The sequence below is a fragment of the Balaenoptera ricei genome, chromosome 12 (genome assembly GCF_028023285.1).
Source record: "Balaenoptera ricei isolate mBalRic1 chromosome 12, mBalRic1.hap2, whole genome shotgun sequence".
In the NCBI taxonomy this organism is placed as follows: Eukaryota; Metazoa; Chordata; class Mammalia; order Artiodactyla; family Balaenopteridae; genus Balaenoptera; species Balaenoptera ricei.
In genome coordinates, this window is record NC_082650.1 from 9,496,314 (window position 1) to 9,514,709 (window position 18,396).

Below are 18,396 nucleotides of genomic sequence, written 5' to 3' on the forward strand. Positions count from 1 at the left end.
ACCGTCTTGAATCAGAACCCTAATTTCCTCTCTAAATTTGGAAGGTTGATGCATTTTATTATGAACTAGATAAACAGAACTTGTTACAATCTCGCTCTCTATAATTTTACAGATTCTCCTGCACTTAAAACACTACAGGATGACTTTCTGGAGTTTGCAAAAGATAAAAACTTCCAGGTGCTGAGTTTTGTAGAAACACTACCAACCTACATTGGTAGCATGATTAAACTCCACGTGGTGCCCCTGGAATCAGCAGGTATTCACTCTTTTGAAACTTGTTTGTCCTTAGTTTTCTGGTTGGTGGTAATCATAAACGTCAACTTTTATATCCAGTTTCTCAGTTTTAGGAGACAGTTCTATGAAGATTTAGATTCTGTTATCCTTTTAAGCCATAGATTAAAACTTCTCTGCAAACGTTTAACCTTGGCATTCCCCTTCCCTCCTCTTATTTAACTGATTAGACAGCAAAGGTTAATTGGCTAACTCTGCGTTAGCTCTCAACAGTGAAATCTGCTGCATTAAGGTAAGAATACAGAGCTTTTCTATCATCAGCTAGATTAAAAGGAGCATTTCATTTAACAGATTGGTAGCTGCCTGCAGGAACCTTAAAGAAATCAGCTACAGGTGTGGAAGCTTAGTAAATAACTGGAAGATACATGGGGGATATTCAAGCAACAAAGATTCTGAAGGAAAAAACTAGTGTTCAAGTTCAGTCTCTTCCTAATCCTGGGACTGAGGGACATGACCAACACCTGCTACTGTAGAGCACTGTAGTCTACTGTAGGCTCTTTGAGGGCAGGGCCCAAATCTCAGTTCTCCGTATAGCCTCCTGTGTTACTCTGAGCACAGTAAATAGCCCATACATTTCACTCCCTGAAATGCTTTCCCCTCACCTGGCTAACTAACTAACTAACTCTTTAGTTTGCTTGTCCGACCCTTTTCTGATCACTTCGGGGCGGGTCAGGTGCTGTCCCGGTAGCACTCCGCCGTCACTGAGCGCTCCTGGCGGCCGGGCATGGTGCGTAGCTGGAGCGCCTGCCAGACGGCTCTTCTGTCTGCATAACAAAACTTTTGTCCTACTTCATTATTTATGATCTACATAAAATGAAAAAGGCTTGATATCCTATAGTGGAACGTGAAGAGACTTTACCTTAAGGCAATATGCCATAGGGTGAGGAATTGCTGTTTGGTAGTTGAAGAACCTGAAGAGTTCAAAGAACAGTGGCCAGTTTTCTTTTTTTAAAGATGACTTTGGGAGCTTAAAGCAAAATTAATATTGTGGACCAGCTGCTGATAGTGACATAGCCTTGTCATAATTCTGTCCACCCCTTCTTCTGTGTCACCAGGTGGCCTGTCTTCCTTCATAACCACCAGGTGCACTTCCTCACCTGGCTGGCCTCACTAGTACCTCCTGTCACTTCCATCTAGGTGGACTTAGTTAGGCTGAAAGATCAAAAACTCAACCAGATCTCTCAAGCACCACATCATCTCCTTCCCTGGTAGAGTGAGCATGGAGGGTTGGGTATAGAAGGGATTCCATGTGAGACGTTCCCATTCATTTCATCAGGGCAAGGGAGCTCATTATCAAGTTTCTAATATTAGCTCTAGAAATAGAAGTGGTTCAGAGAAGTGTGGAATAACTTAGTAATAACCTGCAGTGTGTAAACGTTTTGAAGGTGACAGTGCTCAGGCTCTGTTCACTACTGAATTAGGAAGGAGGCAGCACACACACACACTTTATGAGAAAAGCATAAAATTATAATTACACCTACTGAGACTCCATTCTCACGTGATTAGTCAAATGCAGTTTAGTTACAGTCAAACTTTAAGTTCCTTTATCTCTTAAAAGAGGTTCTCTATCATAACCAAATCAACATTTACAGCTACCCATTTGGCCTCTTTCACTGTTGACAGGGGGCAGCTTATATTTTACCTAAATTTTATTGACATTTTTGTTTTCTTCAGATCTAGGCATTGGAGATCTAATTCCTGTGGACGTTAACCATTTGAACATTTGTAAGCCAAAGAAAAAGGATGCTTTTTTGTACCAACGTACCTTACAATTCATCTGTGACACTTTAGCCAAAGACCTGGAAAATTGACAATTGTCTTCTTCTGTTTTCACACATGAATACAGTGCAAGAAACGTGGTGTTCTCTCTTTTTAAGCTCTACGCAATCATGCAAATGTAGTCATTATGGCATTAATGTGGCCTGGAGTATGTTGCAGGCAACAGAATATTGTTCTGTAAAACACAAACCCATTAGTGGCAATCAAAGAAAGAAGGGCTAGACTGGATTCTTCTGATTTAAAAAACTTCCATATGTGCCAGTTTATGTTTTGCAGTGTTGCCCCTGGTGATTGATTGATTGATAGGGAGCAAGCTGCTGTGGCTAAAGGATGTGATCTGTGACTTTTGTCATCTGTGACTGTCCCTGGCTCATGCTGGGAGCAGCACTGATGGCTTCTGCAGGGAGAGCCATCACCAGTTTACCACAGAAATGCCTGTTGGAGGGTACCTAAAATGGAGAGAGAATGAACTTGAACATAAAGACTCTCTGTTTTGGGTCAGGGTTTCCATGTGCTGTAAGTTTTTAAAACTTGTCAGTGTAAACCTTTGTGTAACATGTTAGCTTTGTTACACACCTTGTCATCCATGGGTCATTTCCTTGTAAGTTTTTATTTTCATGTTGCTGAGAACAAATATTTCTCTTTTTAAAAAATTTCTAGCCTATAATAATTCTTTCCAGACTGTAGCTACCTAAACTTTTAATTTTTCCCAGATAAGAGTAATAAATCCATTATTGATCAGAGTGTGAAATAAAACTATTCTAAGCCATTATCTATATATTAGCAATACTTAATATCAAGAGTCTCAGATTCTTTATAGCTAAATAAAGTATACCATTATTTCTTGCTCATTAGGAAATGGTATTTATTAATTGGTCTCCAGTATGTGAGAAATAGGAAATCATACTGATGACTTTTTTTTAAAATAACAGCATTATTGAGATATAATTCACATACCATAAAATTCACCCTTTTAAATGCACAGCTCATTGATTTTCAGTGTGTTTACAGAGTTGTGCAACCATCACCACTATCTAATTTCGGAACATTTCATCATCCCTCCAGATAACCCCACACCCATTAGCAATCACTCCTCCTCTCCTCTCCCCCAGCCCCTGGTAAACACTAATCTTCTTTCTGTCTCTATGGATTTGCCTATTATGGACATTTCATAGTTTTTAAAAAATTACAATACGTGGCCTTCTGTGTCTGTCTGGCTTCTTTCTCTTAGCATAATGTTTTGAAGGTTCATCCATGGTGTAGCACGTGTACATGTAGTAGGACTTCGTTCCTTTTTATGGCCAAATAATATTCCATTGTATGGATGTACCACATTTGTTTATCCATTCATCAGTTGAGGGACATTTAGGTTCTTTCAATGTTGGGGCTGTTATGAATAATGCTGCTGTTAACATTCATGTACAAGTTTTTGTGTGGACATGTTTTCCATTCTCTTGGGTATATACTAGGAGTGGAATTGCTGGGTCATGTTAAGCTTAATGTCTACCATTTTGAAAATGATGGACATTTGTAGAATGGGATAGTCAAAGCTAAAACGAGTACAGCATCTGAAGGTAAACTGGGGGCATCAGTGAACCTTAACAACATCTAATTGTTTAATTATGCAAAAACCTAACAAGTGACTTAACTACCTGTTTTGTTACGTAGCCATAGAGTATGCTAGTTAGCTATCAACAATAAACTCTAGCTTAATGGGATCACGTGTGGGGGATGGGTAGATAGGTTTGGTTTGTTTTCTTTTTCTGTTTTCCATGAACCATGGCTGGAACATCTGTTCATTAACTTAGAGTAATGAAATGAAACCCCACTTCGTAAAATCTCAATATAGCCATTATAGCTGTGCTTTAAAAATAAGGTCTGGGAGAGAGATCCAGTGTACTTCTGAATGACTATAGCTTTTCAGGCAAGTCACTTACCATTTCTGTTCATTCTGTTTATGAAATGGATATGATGTATACAGATTCACTTCATCAGTCCTGTAAGATTTAAGTCAATAATGTTTTAAAAATAATCATCACCTGAAAAACTCTAAGAACACAAAGTATGAAAACATATACATTTGAAATAGTTTTAAACTTAGACCATCAATAAAATGGTTCTCCTAGTTCAATCAATCAGCCTTGTTTAAATATCCTTTCTGGAAAAAATTTCAAATGAAGCTTCCTATTACCTTTCCCCTCATGGGAAAAGTCTCTTTAAATGATCTATCCAGGAAGGAAATAAACAGAATACAGGTGTTAGCAGACTACTGAGAGCAAGCTGTAAATAAAATTCAGATGAAAAATTAATTATCCTTATCTATAAGCCCTTCACTTCTTTCTGATTACGTTGTCAATCCTAAAAGTTGAGGGCACCGAGTCCCCCCTTTACTCCAGTGTTTAAATGTCACCACAGAGAGAGTCAGACTACAAACGGAGGATCACGATGCCCTTCTTGACTCCATCTCAACCATTCACCCAAGGTCACAGCAACAGGCATAATATGGTGGAGGACGCGGCCCTCTGCTCAGGTCAGGGCGCCCAGGGTAGTGGATGCCAGCACTGGTTTCCTGCTGTTGAGAAAGACAGCACAGTCACAGAGTGACGTGCGTTATCTCTTTTGAGCTTGGCTCATAATTTACAGTGCCCCTCAAATTATTTCTAATTCCTAAAATTTGACTTTTAGGCATACCCTCCTGAATTTTCATCTCTTTGTAATATTAAATATGTTAATGTATGGTTTGGCTTTTATTGACATTTGGTATAAAAATTATGTCCATGAAAAAAATTTAAACATGTTCAATAAATGCATTTTAATGTACTCAGTACAAATAATTCTGCCCTTATATTAGATGTTGAACACTCCCCAAAGCTAATCACTTAAAATCTATTAGAAATTTATTGTATAATTATAAATTGCCTTAATAAAGCAGAAGATATAAAAAGGCAGCTTAATATCCAAGAAGTTTCCAAATTTAGAAAAAGCCATTCTTGTAAAAATTCCAGTTCTTAATCCGCTTTTAGTTTGGCCTTGGAGTTTAGAAACAGTGTCATGGAATTCAACACCTGGTTCCAAAGTTTGGAAACACTAAGCTTACTAGAACCTTTGATTTTTAATTTAGTCCAAACTATTTCAGGATTGTTAAAGCTAATTTATAATGAAAGCTGGATACGTACTGATTCCTAGGATCATTAGAGAGTGCTGGATATGAATGTAATCTCTGAGCATAAAAAGCTTTGGGTATGTATACATCTAGATAGATAGGTTTTAGAATATTTTGACATCTGGGATTACCAGATGAAAACATTTTTGCGAGTTGTGGACCAGGATGGTGACATAGGAGGCTCCTGAACTCGCCTGCTCCACAGACACCAAATCTACAGCTACACACGGAACAGTTCCCTCAGAGAGAAGTTCAGAAACTAGCTGAGCAACTCTTACACATTGGGTGAACGAGAAAATGCCCATGTTGAAGTGGATAAGAAAGACTGAGACAATACTGTCACCATAAATCTCGCCCTTGGCACAGTGAGATACAATCAGAAGGGAACACACAACTCCCAGCTTCTGCCTGAAGAGTGAAGGGTTTGGGCCCAACATCCAACTTTCAAGTCTTCCACCTGAAGGATGGACCCCCCAAAACACCTAGCTTTGAAAGCCAACAGGGCTTGCATCCACAAGACCCACAAGACCATAGCAAAGAAAGAAACAGTTCTAAATGGGCTTGCAAGGACTCACAGTGGCTCTCCCGCCGGGGCTCAGCGCAAGGGCAGCAGACAGAAATGCCCATCTCCCAGCCTTTTCCTGAAAGATGCCCATTTGCTTATCTTAAAAGCTGCAGCCTGAGGGTCAGGCTTCTAATTTAGCACACATCTAGAGGATGACTGTGATCTTCCCTGGAGACCAGGGAGGCTGGTGGTGCTGTCTCTGCGTTCTCCCTCTTGCCCACTCGAGGTTGCTGGTGTCTTCCTGGAAGGAGCTTCGACACATCTCTGGTGCCCTGGCTTTTGTGGCTGTTACCCAGGGAGTGCGCCTCTTGATTACTTGCCTCTGATGGCCAGCAAGCCTTGTGTTTGTGGATCCCACAGGACTGTACAAAGAAACAGTTCCATCCCCCTATTGCTCAGCACAGAGGGAGCAGACAGAAACACCCATCTTCCAGTCTTTCCCTGGAAGGGGTCTATTTGTATACTTGAAAAGCTGCTGCCTGAGGGTCCAGTTTCCAATCAGCCTGCATCTAGGTACTGACTGAGAATGTTCCCTTTGGAACACTGAGAGGTCTTAGCAGAACCTCAACTCCCGGGAGCCACTAAAAACAAAGAAGGCGGTTCAGACAGTCACAGAGTTTGAGAGATAACCAAGAGCTTGATGGGCTGAATCCTAGGTTCATCTCCTACACGAGACCACTCTGTCAAGACTGGGGACTTCCCAGGTGGCACAGTGGTTAAGAATCCACCTGCCAGTGCAGGGGACACGGGTTCAATCCCTGGTCTGGGAAAATCCCACATGCTGCAGAGCAACTAAGCCCGTGCGCCACAATTACTGAGCCTGCGCTCTAGAGCCTGCAAGCCAAAACTACTGAGCCCATGTGCCACAACTACTGAGCCCACGCACCCTAGAGCCTGCGTGCTCTAGGGCCCACGTGCCACAACTACTGGGCCTGTGTGCCGCAACTACTGAGCCCGTGCCCTAGAGCCCGCATGCCACAACTACTGAAGCCCACATGCTCTAGGGCCCGTGTGCCACAACTACTGAAGCCCATGCGCCCTAGAGCCCACATGCCGCAACTACTGAAGCCCATATGCTGCAACTACTGAAACCTGCGTGCCTAGAGCCCGTGCTCCACAACAAGAGAAACCAGTGCAATGAGAAGCCCGTGCACTGCAACGAGGAGTAGCCCTCGCTCACCACAACTAGAGAAAGCCTGCATGTAATGAAGACCCCCCCCCCCCAAAACAAAAAGACTGGGAGAGGTGGCTATTTTATCTAATGCACAGAAGACAACACAGAGAGTCAAGGAAAATGAAGAAACAGAGGAATATGTTGCAAACAAAAGAATAAGATGAAACTCCAAAAACAGACCTTCCAAATAATGGTCATAAAGATGCTCACCATGGTCAGGAGAGTAATGCATGAATAATGTGAGAATTTCAGCCAAAACATAGAAAATATAAGAAAGAATCAGAAATCACAGAGCTGAAGAATACTGAACTAAAAAATGTAATAGAGGGGTTCAATGGCAGACCAGATCATGGGGAAGAAAGGATCAGCAAACACAAAAAAGGGGCAGTGGAACGCATCCAGAGGACAAAAAAAAAAAAAAAAAGAGTGAAGACAGCTTAAGGGACCTATGGGATACCATCAAGCAGACTTGATACTTGCATTATAGAGGTTCCAGAAGGAGAAGAGAGAAAAAAGGGTCAGAAAGCTTATTCAAAGAAATAAAGGGTAAAAATCTTTCCTTAGCAGGTATCCCAAAGGGTTCCAAATAAGATGAATTCAAAGAGCCCCACAAACTTTGCTGTACACTGGAAACTAACACAACATTGTAAATCAACTATACTCCAATAAAAATTTTTAGAAAAACAAAAAAACAAAGCCCCAGGGAATTCCCTGGCAGTCTAGTGGTTAAGACTCCGTGCTGCCACTGCATGGGGCACAGGTTCGATCCCTGGTCAGGGAACTAAGATCCCACAAGCCGCACGGCAGGGCCAAAAAAAAAAAAAGAGCCCCACACTGAGACACATTATAATCAAGCGGTCAAAACAAGGAGAGAATCTTAAAAGCAGCAAGAGAAAAACAACTTGTTACGTACAAGAGGACCCCATAAGACTACCAGCAGATATTTTGCAGAACTTTTGCAGGCCAGAGAGGAGTGACACAATATATTACAAGTGCTGAAAGAAACCAAGAATACTCTACCTGGCAAAACTGTTCTTCAGAGCGGAAGAAGGGATGGAGTTTTTCAGACAAGCAAAAGCTGAAGGAGTTCATCACTACCAGACCAGACTTACAAGGAATGTTAAAGGGACTTCTTCATGCTGAAATGAAAGGACACTATTTAGTAACAGGAAAACATATGAAAGCATAAATCTCACTAGTAAATGTAAATATAGATGGTCCCCAACTTACAATGGTTCAACTTAATGATTTTTTGATTTTATGATGGTGCAAAAGTGGTGTGTATTCAGTAGAAACCGTACTTCAACTTTTGATCTTTTCCTGGGCTACCAATATATGGTACGATACTCTCTTATCAGCCACATGATCACTAGGGTAAACAACTGATACACTTAAAACCGTTCTGTACCCATACAATCATTCTGTTTTTCACTTCCAGTATTCCATAAATTACATGAGATATTCAACACTTTATTATAACATAGGCTTTGTGTTAGATGATTTTGCCCAACTGTAGGCTAATGTAGGTGTTGTGAGCACATATAAGGTAGGCTAGGCTAAGCTATGATTTTCAGCAGGTTACGTGTTTTAAATGCATTTTCAAATTACAATATTTTTAATTCATGATGGATTTATCAGGATGTAACCCCGTCATACATTGACCCATGGCCATGTCTGCCTGCTACTAAGTAAGAGGCATTCCTATTACAGATCAAGGAGGACTGGAGAAAGAAAGCACAGATCTGTACAGGGTTGCACTGCAGTTGTCAATCTGAGTGTTCTCAATTTGGTCATCATAAACAAATGGGGAGAAGGATACTCCTGGACTCATTAATACTACTGTGCCTTGTCACCTGGAGCCCAAAAGAGTTGGTGGAATCCAGAAACTTTTCAGTCTCTCTAAAGATGATAGCGTTGGCCCATATGTTGAGAGAAAGCCCTTAAACAAAGAAGGTGAGAAACCTGGGACCAAAGCACCCAAGATTCAGTGTCTTGTTACTCCACATGTTGTGCAACACACACATTGGTGTATTGCTCTGAGGAAACAGTGTACTAAGGAAAATAAGGAAGAGGCTGCAGAATATGCTATGCCTTTGGCCAAGAGAATGAAGGAAGCCAAAGCAAAACGCCAGGAACAGATTGCCAAGAGATGGAGGCTGATGTCTCTGAGAGTTTTGACCTCTAAGTCTTGAGTCCAGTCAAAAATGCAATGTTCTAAGAGTAACAAGATCAGACATCAGAAAAAAATTGTATGGAACCACAAAAGACCCTGAATAGCCATAGCAATTTTGAAAAAGAAAAAGCTGGAGGCATCACTCTTCCTGATTTCAAACTACATTTCAAAGCTATAGTAATCAAAACACGGTGGTTTGGCATAAAAACAGACAATAGATCAATGGAACAGAATATAGAGCACAGAAACAAACTCATGCACATATGGTCAATTAATTTATGACAAAGGAGCCAAGAATACACAGTGGGAAAAGGATGGTTGGGAAAACTGGACAGCCACATGCAAAAGAATAAAACTGGACCACTATCTTACACCATACATAAAAATCAACTAAAAATGGATTAAAGACTTGAACTTAAGACTGGAAACCATAAAACTCCTAGAAGGGAACAAAGGTAAGCCCCTTGACACCAGTCTTGGCAATGATTTTTTAGATTTGACCGTAAAAACAAAGGCAACAAAAACAAAAATAAGCAAGTAGGACTACATCAAACTAAAAAGCTTCTGCACAGCAAAAGGAACCATCAACAAAATGAAAAGGCAACCTACAGAATGGGAGAAAATAATTGCAAATCTTATATTTGATAAGGGGTTAATATTTTAAAAATATAAAGAACTCATTCAACTCAATAGCAAAAATCAAACAATATGATTTAAAAATGGGCAGAGGAACTGAATATTTTTCCAAACAACATATACAGTGGCCAACAGGTACATGAAAAAGTGCTTAACATCACTAATCATCAAGCAAATGCAAATCAAAACCACAATGAGATACCCCAATACATCTGTTAGAATGGTAATCATCAAAAAGACAAAGGATATGAAGTGTTGGTAAGGATGTAGAGAAAAGGGAACCCTGCACACTGTTGGTGGGAATGTAAATTGTTGCAGCCACTATGGAAAACAGTATGGAGGTTCCTCAAAAAATTAAAAAAGAACTACCATACGATTCAGCAATTCCACTTCTGGGCATATATCCAAAGGAAATGCAAACAGGATATTGAACAGATATCTGCACTCCCATGTTCATTGCTACATTATTCACAATAGCCAAGGTATGGAACCTAAGTGTCCATCAATGGATGAAGGGATAAAGAAGGTGTAGTATATACATACAGCGGAATATTATTCAGCCATGAGAAAGAAGGAAACCCTGCCATTTGCAACATGGTTGGACCTTGAGAGCATTGTGCTAAGTGAAATAAGCCAGACAGAGAAAGACAAATACTGCATATTATCACTTATATGTGGAATCTGGAAAAAAAAAAAAAGTCAAACACATAGAAACAGAAAGAGTGGTTGCCAGGGCCTGGGTGAGGGGTAGGATGGGAAATGGGGAGAGGTTCATAAAAGGGTACAAAACTTTAAAGTTGAATAAGGTCTGAGGATCTAATGTAAAACATGGTGAAATGGTGGCTATTGTTGATAACACTATATTCTATTGTATAATTGAAATTAGTGGAGTATAAAACTTAAATGTTCTTATCAAAAAAGTTAAAGAAAAGAAAAAATGTGTGAGGTGATTGATGTGTTAGTTAACTAGTGGGAAGTATTCTTCCACAATATATACGTATATCAAATCATCACAATGTACACTTTAAATGTCTTAGTTTTATATACCTCAATGAAGCTAAATTTTTAAAATTTTAATTAAAAAAATTTAGCACAGTGAAAGCTTCTAAGAATTTTATTCTGTTTATTCTCCCTCAAGTCCATTTCTCCTGTTTCTATTTCAGGTAATTCATTACATTTCATTCAAGTAGGACCTTTTTCAGTAGTTTTGACTTCTCCCCACATATGATTAATTACCAAATGCTGTCCACTCTACTCCAAAGGTCCCAGAATCCTTTTCCATTTCTACTGCCCAGACTCCAGTTCAGATTTTCACATTTGGCCTGGACTGTAATACCCTCCTAATTGGTTCCTCATCCTAGTGATAAAATAGAACTGTAATTCAGTGAACACATTTTGAGTACTTATGCACCAAGTGTTGCTTTATATAAGAATACAAGGTAGATTTATTAGCCATATTTTAGAGATAGGAAAACCAAGCATTAAAAAAAAATTCATAAAACTGGCCCAAAGTCTCAAAGCTAGTGAGAGTTAAGGTTAAACCCAGGTTTTATTTTAAAATCTATGCATGTGCATTGCAATATAGTCACAGAAAGTTACAAACATTAACTTTAAAAACTGACAAAAAGGGACTTCCCTGGTGGCACAGTGGTTAAGAATCCGCCTGCCAATGCAGTGGATACGGGTTCCAGCCCTGGTCTGGGAAGATCCCACATGCCGCAGAGCAACTAAGCCCGTGCGCCACAACTACTGAGCCTGTGCTCTAGAGTCCGCGAGCCACAGCTACTGAAGCCCGTGCGCCTAGAGCCTGTGCTCCGCAACAAGAGAAGCCACCGCAATGAGAAGCCCGCGCACCACAACGAAGAACAGCCCCCGCTCGCTGCAACTAGAGAAAGCCCGCGCGCAGCAACGAAGACCCAACACAGCCAAAAATAAATAAATAAATAAATAAATTTATAAAAATAAAAAAACAAAAAAAAAATACAAGGTTGAAATATCTTCAGAAATAAGAAAATATTCAGTGACTTAGATTTTAGAAAGTGCCAAAAATAGCTTCTCAAAAGAAGGCTGAAATTAGATTAGCTACATCCAAAGATAATTAGTGAACTGGAAGAGAGGTCAGAAAAATTTATCCAGAACGCAGCACACAGACAAAAAAGATGGAAAATACAGAAGACTAAGGATATTGGCAAGTAAGACGATAACAAATTCTATGTTTCATTTGAGTACCAAAAGGAGAAGAGAAAAAGCATGTCCCAGAGGCAATATTTGAAGAGATAATGGTTGAAAAGTTTCTAGAACTGATGAAAGGCACCAATCCACATACTCAAAAAGTTCAACTAATTCAAAGCAGAGCAAATAAAAATAAATTCACATCTATACACAGCATAGTGAAACTGCAGAAAAGCCAACACGAGGAAAACCTTAAAAGTAGAGTAAAAAAAGTGTAAAGGAATAACAGTTAAGATTGCTACTGTTGAGAAGTCATCAGTCAATGGAAGCTAGAAGACACCTGCAATATTGCCAAAAACCACTCCCACCCTAGAATAATACATTCAGTAAAAATAGTAAGTCATTTAAAATATTAAGATAAAATAGATATTTTATATAAATTAAAACTGTACCACCAGCAGACCTTCATTAATGGAAATGTTAAGGGATGTACTTCAGGTAGAAGGTAAATGAATGATCTAGCCAGAGGTGCTGAGATTCAAGAAATGTAGAGTGAAAAAAGAGGCAACTATTTGGATAAAATAAATGAACACTGATTGTATAAAACAATAATAATGTCTTGAGTAGGTGTTAAAATATGTAAAATTAAAGTACACAGTAACTACAGTTGGGATGGTATAAATGGAGTTAAAGTTTTCCAAAGTCATCACATTATCCAGGAGGAAGGTAAAAATAATGATTAAATTCTGAAAGTATAATGTTACTAATACATGTTGTAATTTCTAAAATAACCAATAAAAATGTAACCAACAAAAATAGGGTATAATGACTTCCAAATTAGGAGAGGACAAAAAGAGGAATGATAAAAATTCAAATGAAGGCATGAAAAGACGGGAAAAGAAACAAGAAACAGATAGTAAGAAGAGAAAGCGTAAGATTGGATGTTAAATTTAAGCCCAAATATAGCAATTATTACATTAAATGTAATGGACTAAATACCCTAGTTAGAAGATAAATATGCCAGGCTAGATAAGAAAACAACACTCAATTATATGCTGTTTATAAGAGACCATCTGAAGCATGAGGGCACCAAGAGGTTCAAAATAAAAACTACAGACACAGTTTACTTTCCTGGTGAACACTACCAAAAATTTAAGGAGGAAATAATTTCAATGTTATCATATTCTTTCAGTTAATAGAAAAGAGTGTACTGCCCAACTCTTGAGGTTAGTGTAACTTTGATACCTAAACCATACAAAGTCAGCACAAAAAAGAGAAAGTTACAGGCCAATCTCACTTAATAACATAGTTGCAAAAATCCTAAACAAAAATATTGACAAACTAAGTGCAGCAATATTTTAAAAGATAATCTTTCCAAGTTGGATTTATACCAAGAATGCAAGGTTGTTTAGCACTGGAGAACTGATCAGTGTAATTCGCCATATTAACAAACAAAAGGAGAAAAAAAATCAATCATTTCAGTACACGTAGAAAATGTCTTTGATAAAATTTAACCACCATTCATGAAAAAGATAAATTTAGTAATCCAGAAAGAGAACTTCCTTAATATAATAAAGGGTGTCTAAAGAACAAAAAAAAAATAAACATCATACTTACTGGCAAAAATATTAACATTTTCCCTTAGAGAAGAAGAGTAACACAAGAACGCCTATTACCAATGTTTTTATTTAATGTTGTACTAAATGTCCTAGCCAGCTCTGTAAGGCGAGAAAAAGACATAAAAGTTACAAGGATGGGAAAGGAAGAAACAAAACTCATTATTTGCAGGTAACTGTCTACAAAGAAAATCCAAAGAATCCACATACCCCATATTTTATCAATTTAAAGACACATTAAATACATTTAACATCTCTGTGGGTGGGCTACATCTCACAATAGATGAGTCATAATTAAGTTGGAAGCCTTCTGGCTTAGCCTGTGCAGGCTGCTATAACAAAACACCACAGACTGGGTGGCTTATAAACAATAAACATTTATTTCTCACAGTTCTGGAGGCTGGAGGTCCAACAACAAGACAGCAGCATTGTCACGTTCTGGTGAGGGCCCTCTTCCTGTTTCACAGCTGGGACCTTCTCACTGTGTCCTCACATGGTGAAAGGGGTGAGGGATCTCATGGGGTCTCTTTTATAAGAACACTAATCCTACTCGTTAGGGCTCTATCCTCATGACTTAGAATGTCCCAAAGGCTCCACCTCCTAATACTATCATCTTTAGGAGTTAAGTTTTCAGCATATGAGTTTTGGGAGGAAACAAACATTCAGACCATAGCACTTTCTTAAGACCTATGTGGGAAAAGAATCCAAAAAAAGAGTGGATATATGTATATGTATAACTCATTCACTTTGCTATGCAGCAGAAACTAACACAACATTGTAAAAAAACTATACTCCAATAAAAATTAATTTAAAAAAAGAATAGCATGTAAATGTGTATCTCATAATTGATGGTATATTGAAATACAGTTAATTGTTAGATTTTTATGACAGTTTATATAAAAGCAAGGTTGATGCAGTCAATACACAAAAAGCTTTTATATTTAAGTATACTAGCAAAAAATAGCAAATGAATTTTAAAGTAAGAATTATTGTTAACTGTTAGATAAAACCATGGTATTAAGGTTATAAAAGAAAATGTTATTTAGAGATAAGTATTTAGGAGTCAAATATCATGATAGCAGAATTTTTAAAAAAATTTCAGCAAAGGAAAAAAATAAACCAAATATAGCAAAATGTTAAATTACTATTAAATCCTGGTGATGGATATATGAGAGTTCAAACTATTCACTCTGATTTCATGTATGTTTGAAAAATTTTATAAGTTAAAAACTTTGAGAAACATTAATGAAATACTTAAGCGGAGAAATATACCATGTTCTTAGATTGAAGGGTCAATACTGTAAAGATGTCCATTCTATTTCATGAAGTCCCAGTAAAAAATTCCAATAGGTTTTAGTTTTTAAATAGGACTTGATGAATTGATTCCAAAATTTTTATATGAAAATGCTAAGGATCAAGAATAGAAGGGCTTGTTTTACCAGATATCAAAGAAATAATACAACATGATATGGACACAGAGATTGACAGGTAGACCAGTGGCACAAGAACAGAGAGCCCAGGAAGCAGAGACTCTGTAATGGCAGTGTGAGCAGCTAAGGAAACCTCTCCCCCAGAGAAAGAGATCTATTAAACTAGTCAAAGGTAGCAAAGGCAATCATTCAAATGTCTAGAGATTGATCAAAAGACTTACAACAAATTGAGAAGCCTTTTATTCAACAAAATCTAAGGATTCTCAGTAAGAACAATGGGAGGCCACTGTATTAGAGTTAGAACTAGAGCCTGCACCCATCCCCTGACAGAAGTGCCTTCCAGAAAGACCTGTTCCACTGGGGGACAGTGGAACGAACACATTGTATGTCACACACCACACACTTTTTTACCCTACAACTAAAAAACATTTTTATTTTGTTTTGATGAAATCACTAGAAAACTCAATCCTGCACTTGACCATGGAGCAAACCTCAATAAATTTTAAAAAGTAGATGTTTATCTAGGCCATATTCTCAGGTCATAATCCAATAAAATTAGGAGGAAACAATTTAAAAATGCCAAACAAACTCTTAACTATTGGAAAATTGCACAGTCTCCTGTGAATCAAAGAGAAACTAAAAGCAAATTACAGTCTAGAGATTAATGAAAATGAGACTATTTCATGCTAATATGTGTAGGGTGCAGTTAAAGTTACAATCAGGGGAAAATATATAACTTTAAATGTCTTTATTGTTAAGCAAGACTAAAAATAATGAAACCCAGTGCTAGCTTTAACTAAGAAATTAGGAAAATAACAAAACTAAACAAAAAGTAGAAAAGGATGCAAATTAAAGATAAGTTGAAGTTAATGAAAAATGTTTTAAAAACCGACATAACAAAATAAAAATAAACAATTGAAAGGATATACAAATACCAATGCTGTTATTTGAAAATGTCAAAAAAAACCTGGGTAACACCTTGAGAAACCCAATTAAGAAAGAGAGAGCAATGGTTTGTTATTTAATAAATGGTATAGTATAACTATCACTGAGGAGGATGTTGGACCCCCTACCTCACACCATTTATAAATGATGTTCCAGGTGCTCTGAAATACTGCTGTTAGCCCAGGCAAAGCCTGTAATCTTAAGCACACTAACACTCAGATTTATTTAGGTATTTTTGCCACCTACTACTTCTATTATCTACATAAACAGATAAAAATCCTAAAAATAAAATCCTAAACTGTCATTTAAGGTGCCCTGAAATTCTTTCTCATCGGCTCATTCTTTCCATGTACATAAATCCACTTTGCTACATGTCATATTCTTAATCCTCTTCTCTCAAATCTCCCCTGGCCCTCTGTTCACAATTAATCACTCTCTCATTTGTACTCTCCTACCTCATGGAGATAGAGCTGATTATATAACTGCAAACAGTTTGCCTTGTATGAGAATGAGTTTCAATCCATGACCTTGGGAAAGGAAGGTACTGTAACCAGCCATTTCCTTCTTCCCCATCCAAGTCCCAGGCACTCAGATTAAATGAATTCAATAAAGTCCTTACTGGTCAGGAAGGACTCGGCATCTTTACAATGTGGAGATTGTCAGTATATTCTTATTCCTGAAAGGCATCAGAGAACATTTATGACCTGAATTTTGTCTATCAATTAGCTAAGAACAAACCTAGACAGAACTGGAAGATTGTTTACTCCTTTCTCCAGTCTTCTATGAAGTAATGTACTCAAGCCACCCCAGCAGTCTAAGTTTGCTATAAGATCCTATAGAAAATGAATCCCAGCATCTCTCAACATTATAGCATAAAGTTATTATATGTTATGGCTGTGGTCCCTGCTAGCAGCCTTCAACTCATAAATTCTGAACCAAATTATTACTTTTATGTTGCTTCAACTTAATTTGATGGTTGAAAAAAGAAACAAAACCTAAAACTCAGAGGAATAACTAGTAATCACATTTCATCCAGAATAAAAGGCTAGCCAAGGAAGATATCCCCAGGTTCTCTTCATATCTGAAAAGAAATAAGCCACATTAAAAAAAAAAAAGATAAAACATTTAATAAGTTTTTTTTTTTTTACAATTTCAGTACAAATTATCACTTCAAATAAACATTAGGGTTTTTATTCATTGCTAGTCATCCAGTAAGATCCAATAAGTAATTTCTGCAGTCCTTTCTAATAGAATTACTTCATTATAAAGCAAATGTTTTAATACATTACCTTGCTTATACACAGGTCAGGAGAATTTTAAGTGTCGTGAACTTCAACAACTTTAAACTTTTACAGGACTTTCTTGGGCAGATGTCCTTGTTTCAATAATTTACTGGAACAAATTTTTTTAAATTGGCAAGAAGTCCGGGAAGATTATACTGTAAAAAGAGAATCTAATTGGGGTCAGGGAGACAATGCTGAATTGTAAAGTCTGTGCCTAGAATACTGTGGTGAACTGTAACACCTCACAGAACAGTAATGAAATAAACTGCAAGGTCACAATAAAAAGGCTGGTGTGGGAACATCAAAGAAAGATTAAAAATAAAAACCACAGAATGAAATCCCCAGGATGGCAGCTGCTCATTGTCGAGATTATTCAACCAACTCTACTGCTAACCTAGGAAAGATACCCACTGTTAAGCACTGATTTAAAAAATAAGGCAATTCCAATTGTCCTTTTCTTTTAAAAAAAAGTGAACGTTAGTACAAGAACCTTACATATTATCAACTCAAAATCCAGTCTGTTATTCATTAAATCTGAACAGCCGTGAGCAAATAATATTCATTTCTTAATGTTAAACTACTTCTAATTTTTCCTGTGACCTGCCTCAATACAGTTCTGTGTGTTAATACTTACTGTCAGATTCTTAAGAACTATTTGTGTGATGAACACCTATCTTAAATGAAATTCTGTTCTCTGTACCATTTATTGGCTATTTGCTATCTAGAACAAAGAAGAAACCTGAAAATTAAGCACTGGAAGCAACTTTTGTGGTGCTTACTTGCCCCCTGCTTTTCTGACTCACTGTTACATAGATATGCCTTCAAATTCACCTCCTTTTTAGTAGGAAAAGAGGTTATGGAGAAAAGAGTGTTTAAGAAATCTTCGATTCCATTCCCAACCATGCCCTTTAGAAGTGACACAAATCCTGGTAAATGATTTACCTTTCCAGAGCCTCTTACCCATCTTGCTTCCTTTCTCCTCCTAACGCTTTCAAGGATCACGTTGTTTACTTCTTGCATTTCTCAGAGAGGTAAAAATGATATAAAGCATGTAAGTGCTAGAGAAGGTGTCCTAATCAGCTAAGGCTAAAAACACCATCTTTTACTACTGGTTAACTACTCGTATTATCTATTTCTCTCTATGGGTCACTAATATCTTTTTCTTTTAT

At 37.7% G+C, this 18,396-nt stretch overlaps 1 protein-coding gene and 1 pseudogene across 3 annotated transcripts in view; both read left to right on the plus strand.

Annotated features, from left to right (window-relative positions):
- Positions 1–2,857, plus strand: part of SERAC1 (serine active site containing 1) — a 79,325-nt gene extending 76,468 nt beyond the window's left edge. For 2 of the 3 annotated variants that reach the window (XM_059940913.1, XM_059940915.1), the window contains exons 16-17: positions 113–256; positions 1,966–2,857. In XM_059940913.1, coding sequence (XP_059796896.1) covers positions 113–256; positions 1,966–2,102 — 281 coding nt within the window. In that variant the 3' untranslated portion in view covers positions 2,103–2,857. Of the gene's footprint in view, positions 1–112; positions 454–1,965 lie in introns of those variants that run through there. The other variant, XM_059940912.1, reaches the window with a different exon arrangement.
- A 5,778-nt stretch (positions 2,858–8,635) lies between these two features.
- On the plus strand, positions 8,636–10,731 carry LOC132375811 (small ribosomal subunit protein eS6-like; annotated as a pseudogene).
- The last annotated feature ends 7,665 nt before the right edge of the window (positions 10,732–18,396 follow it).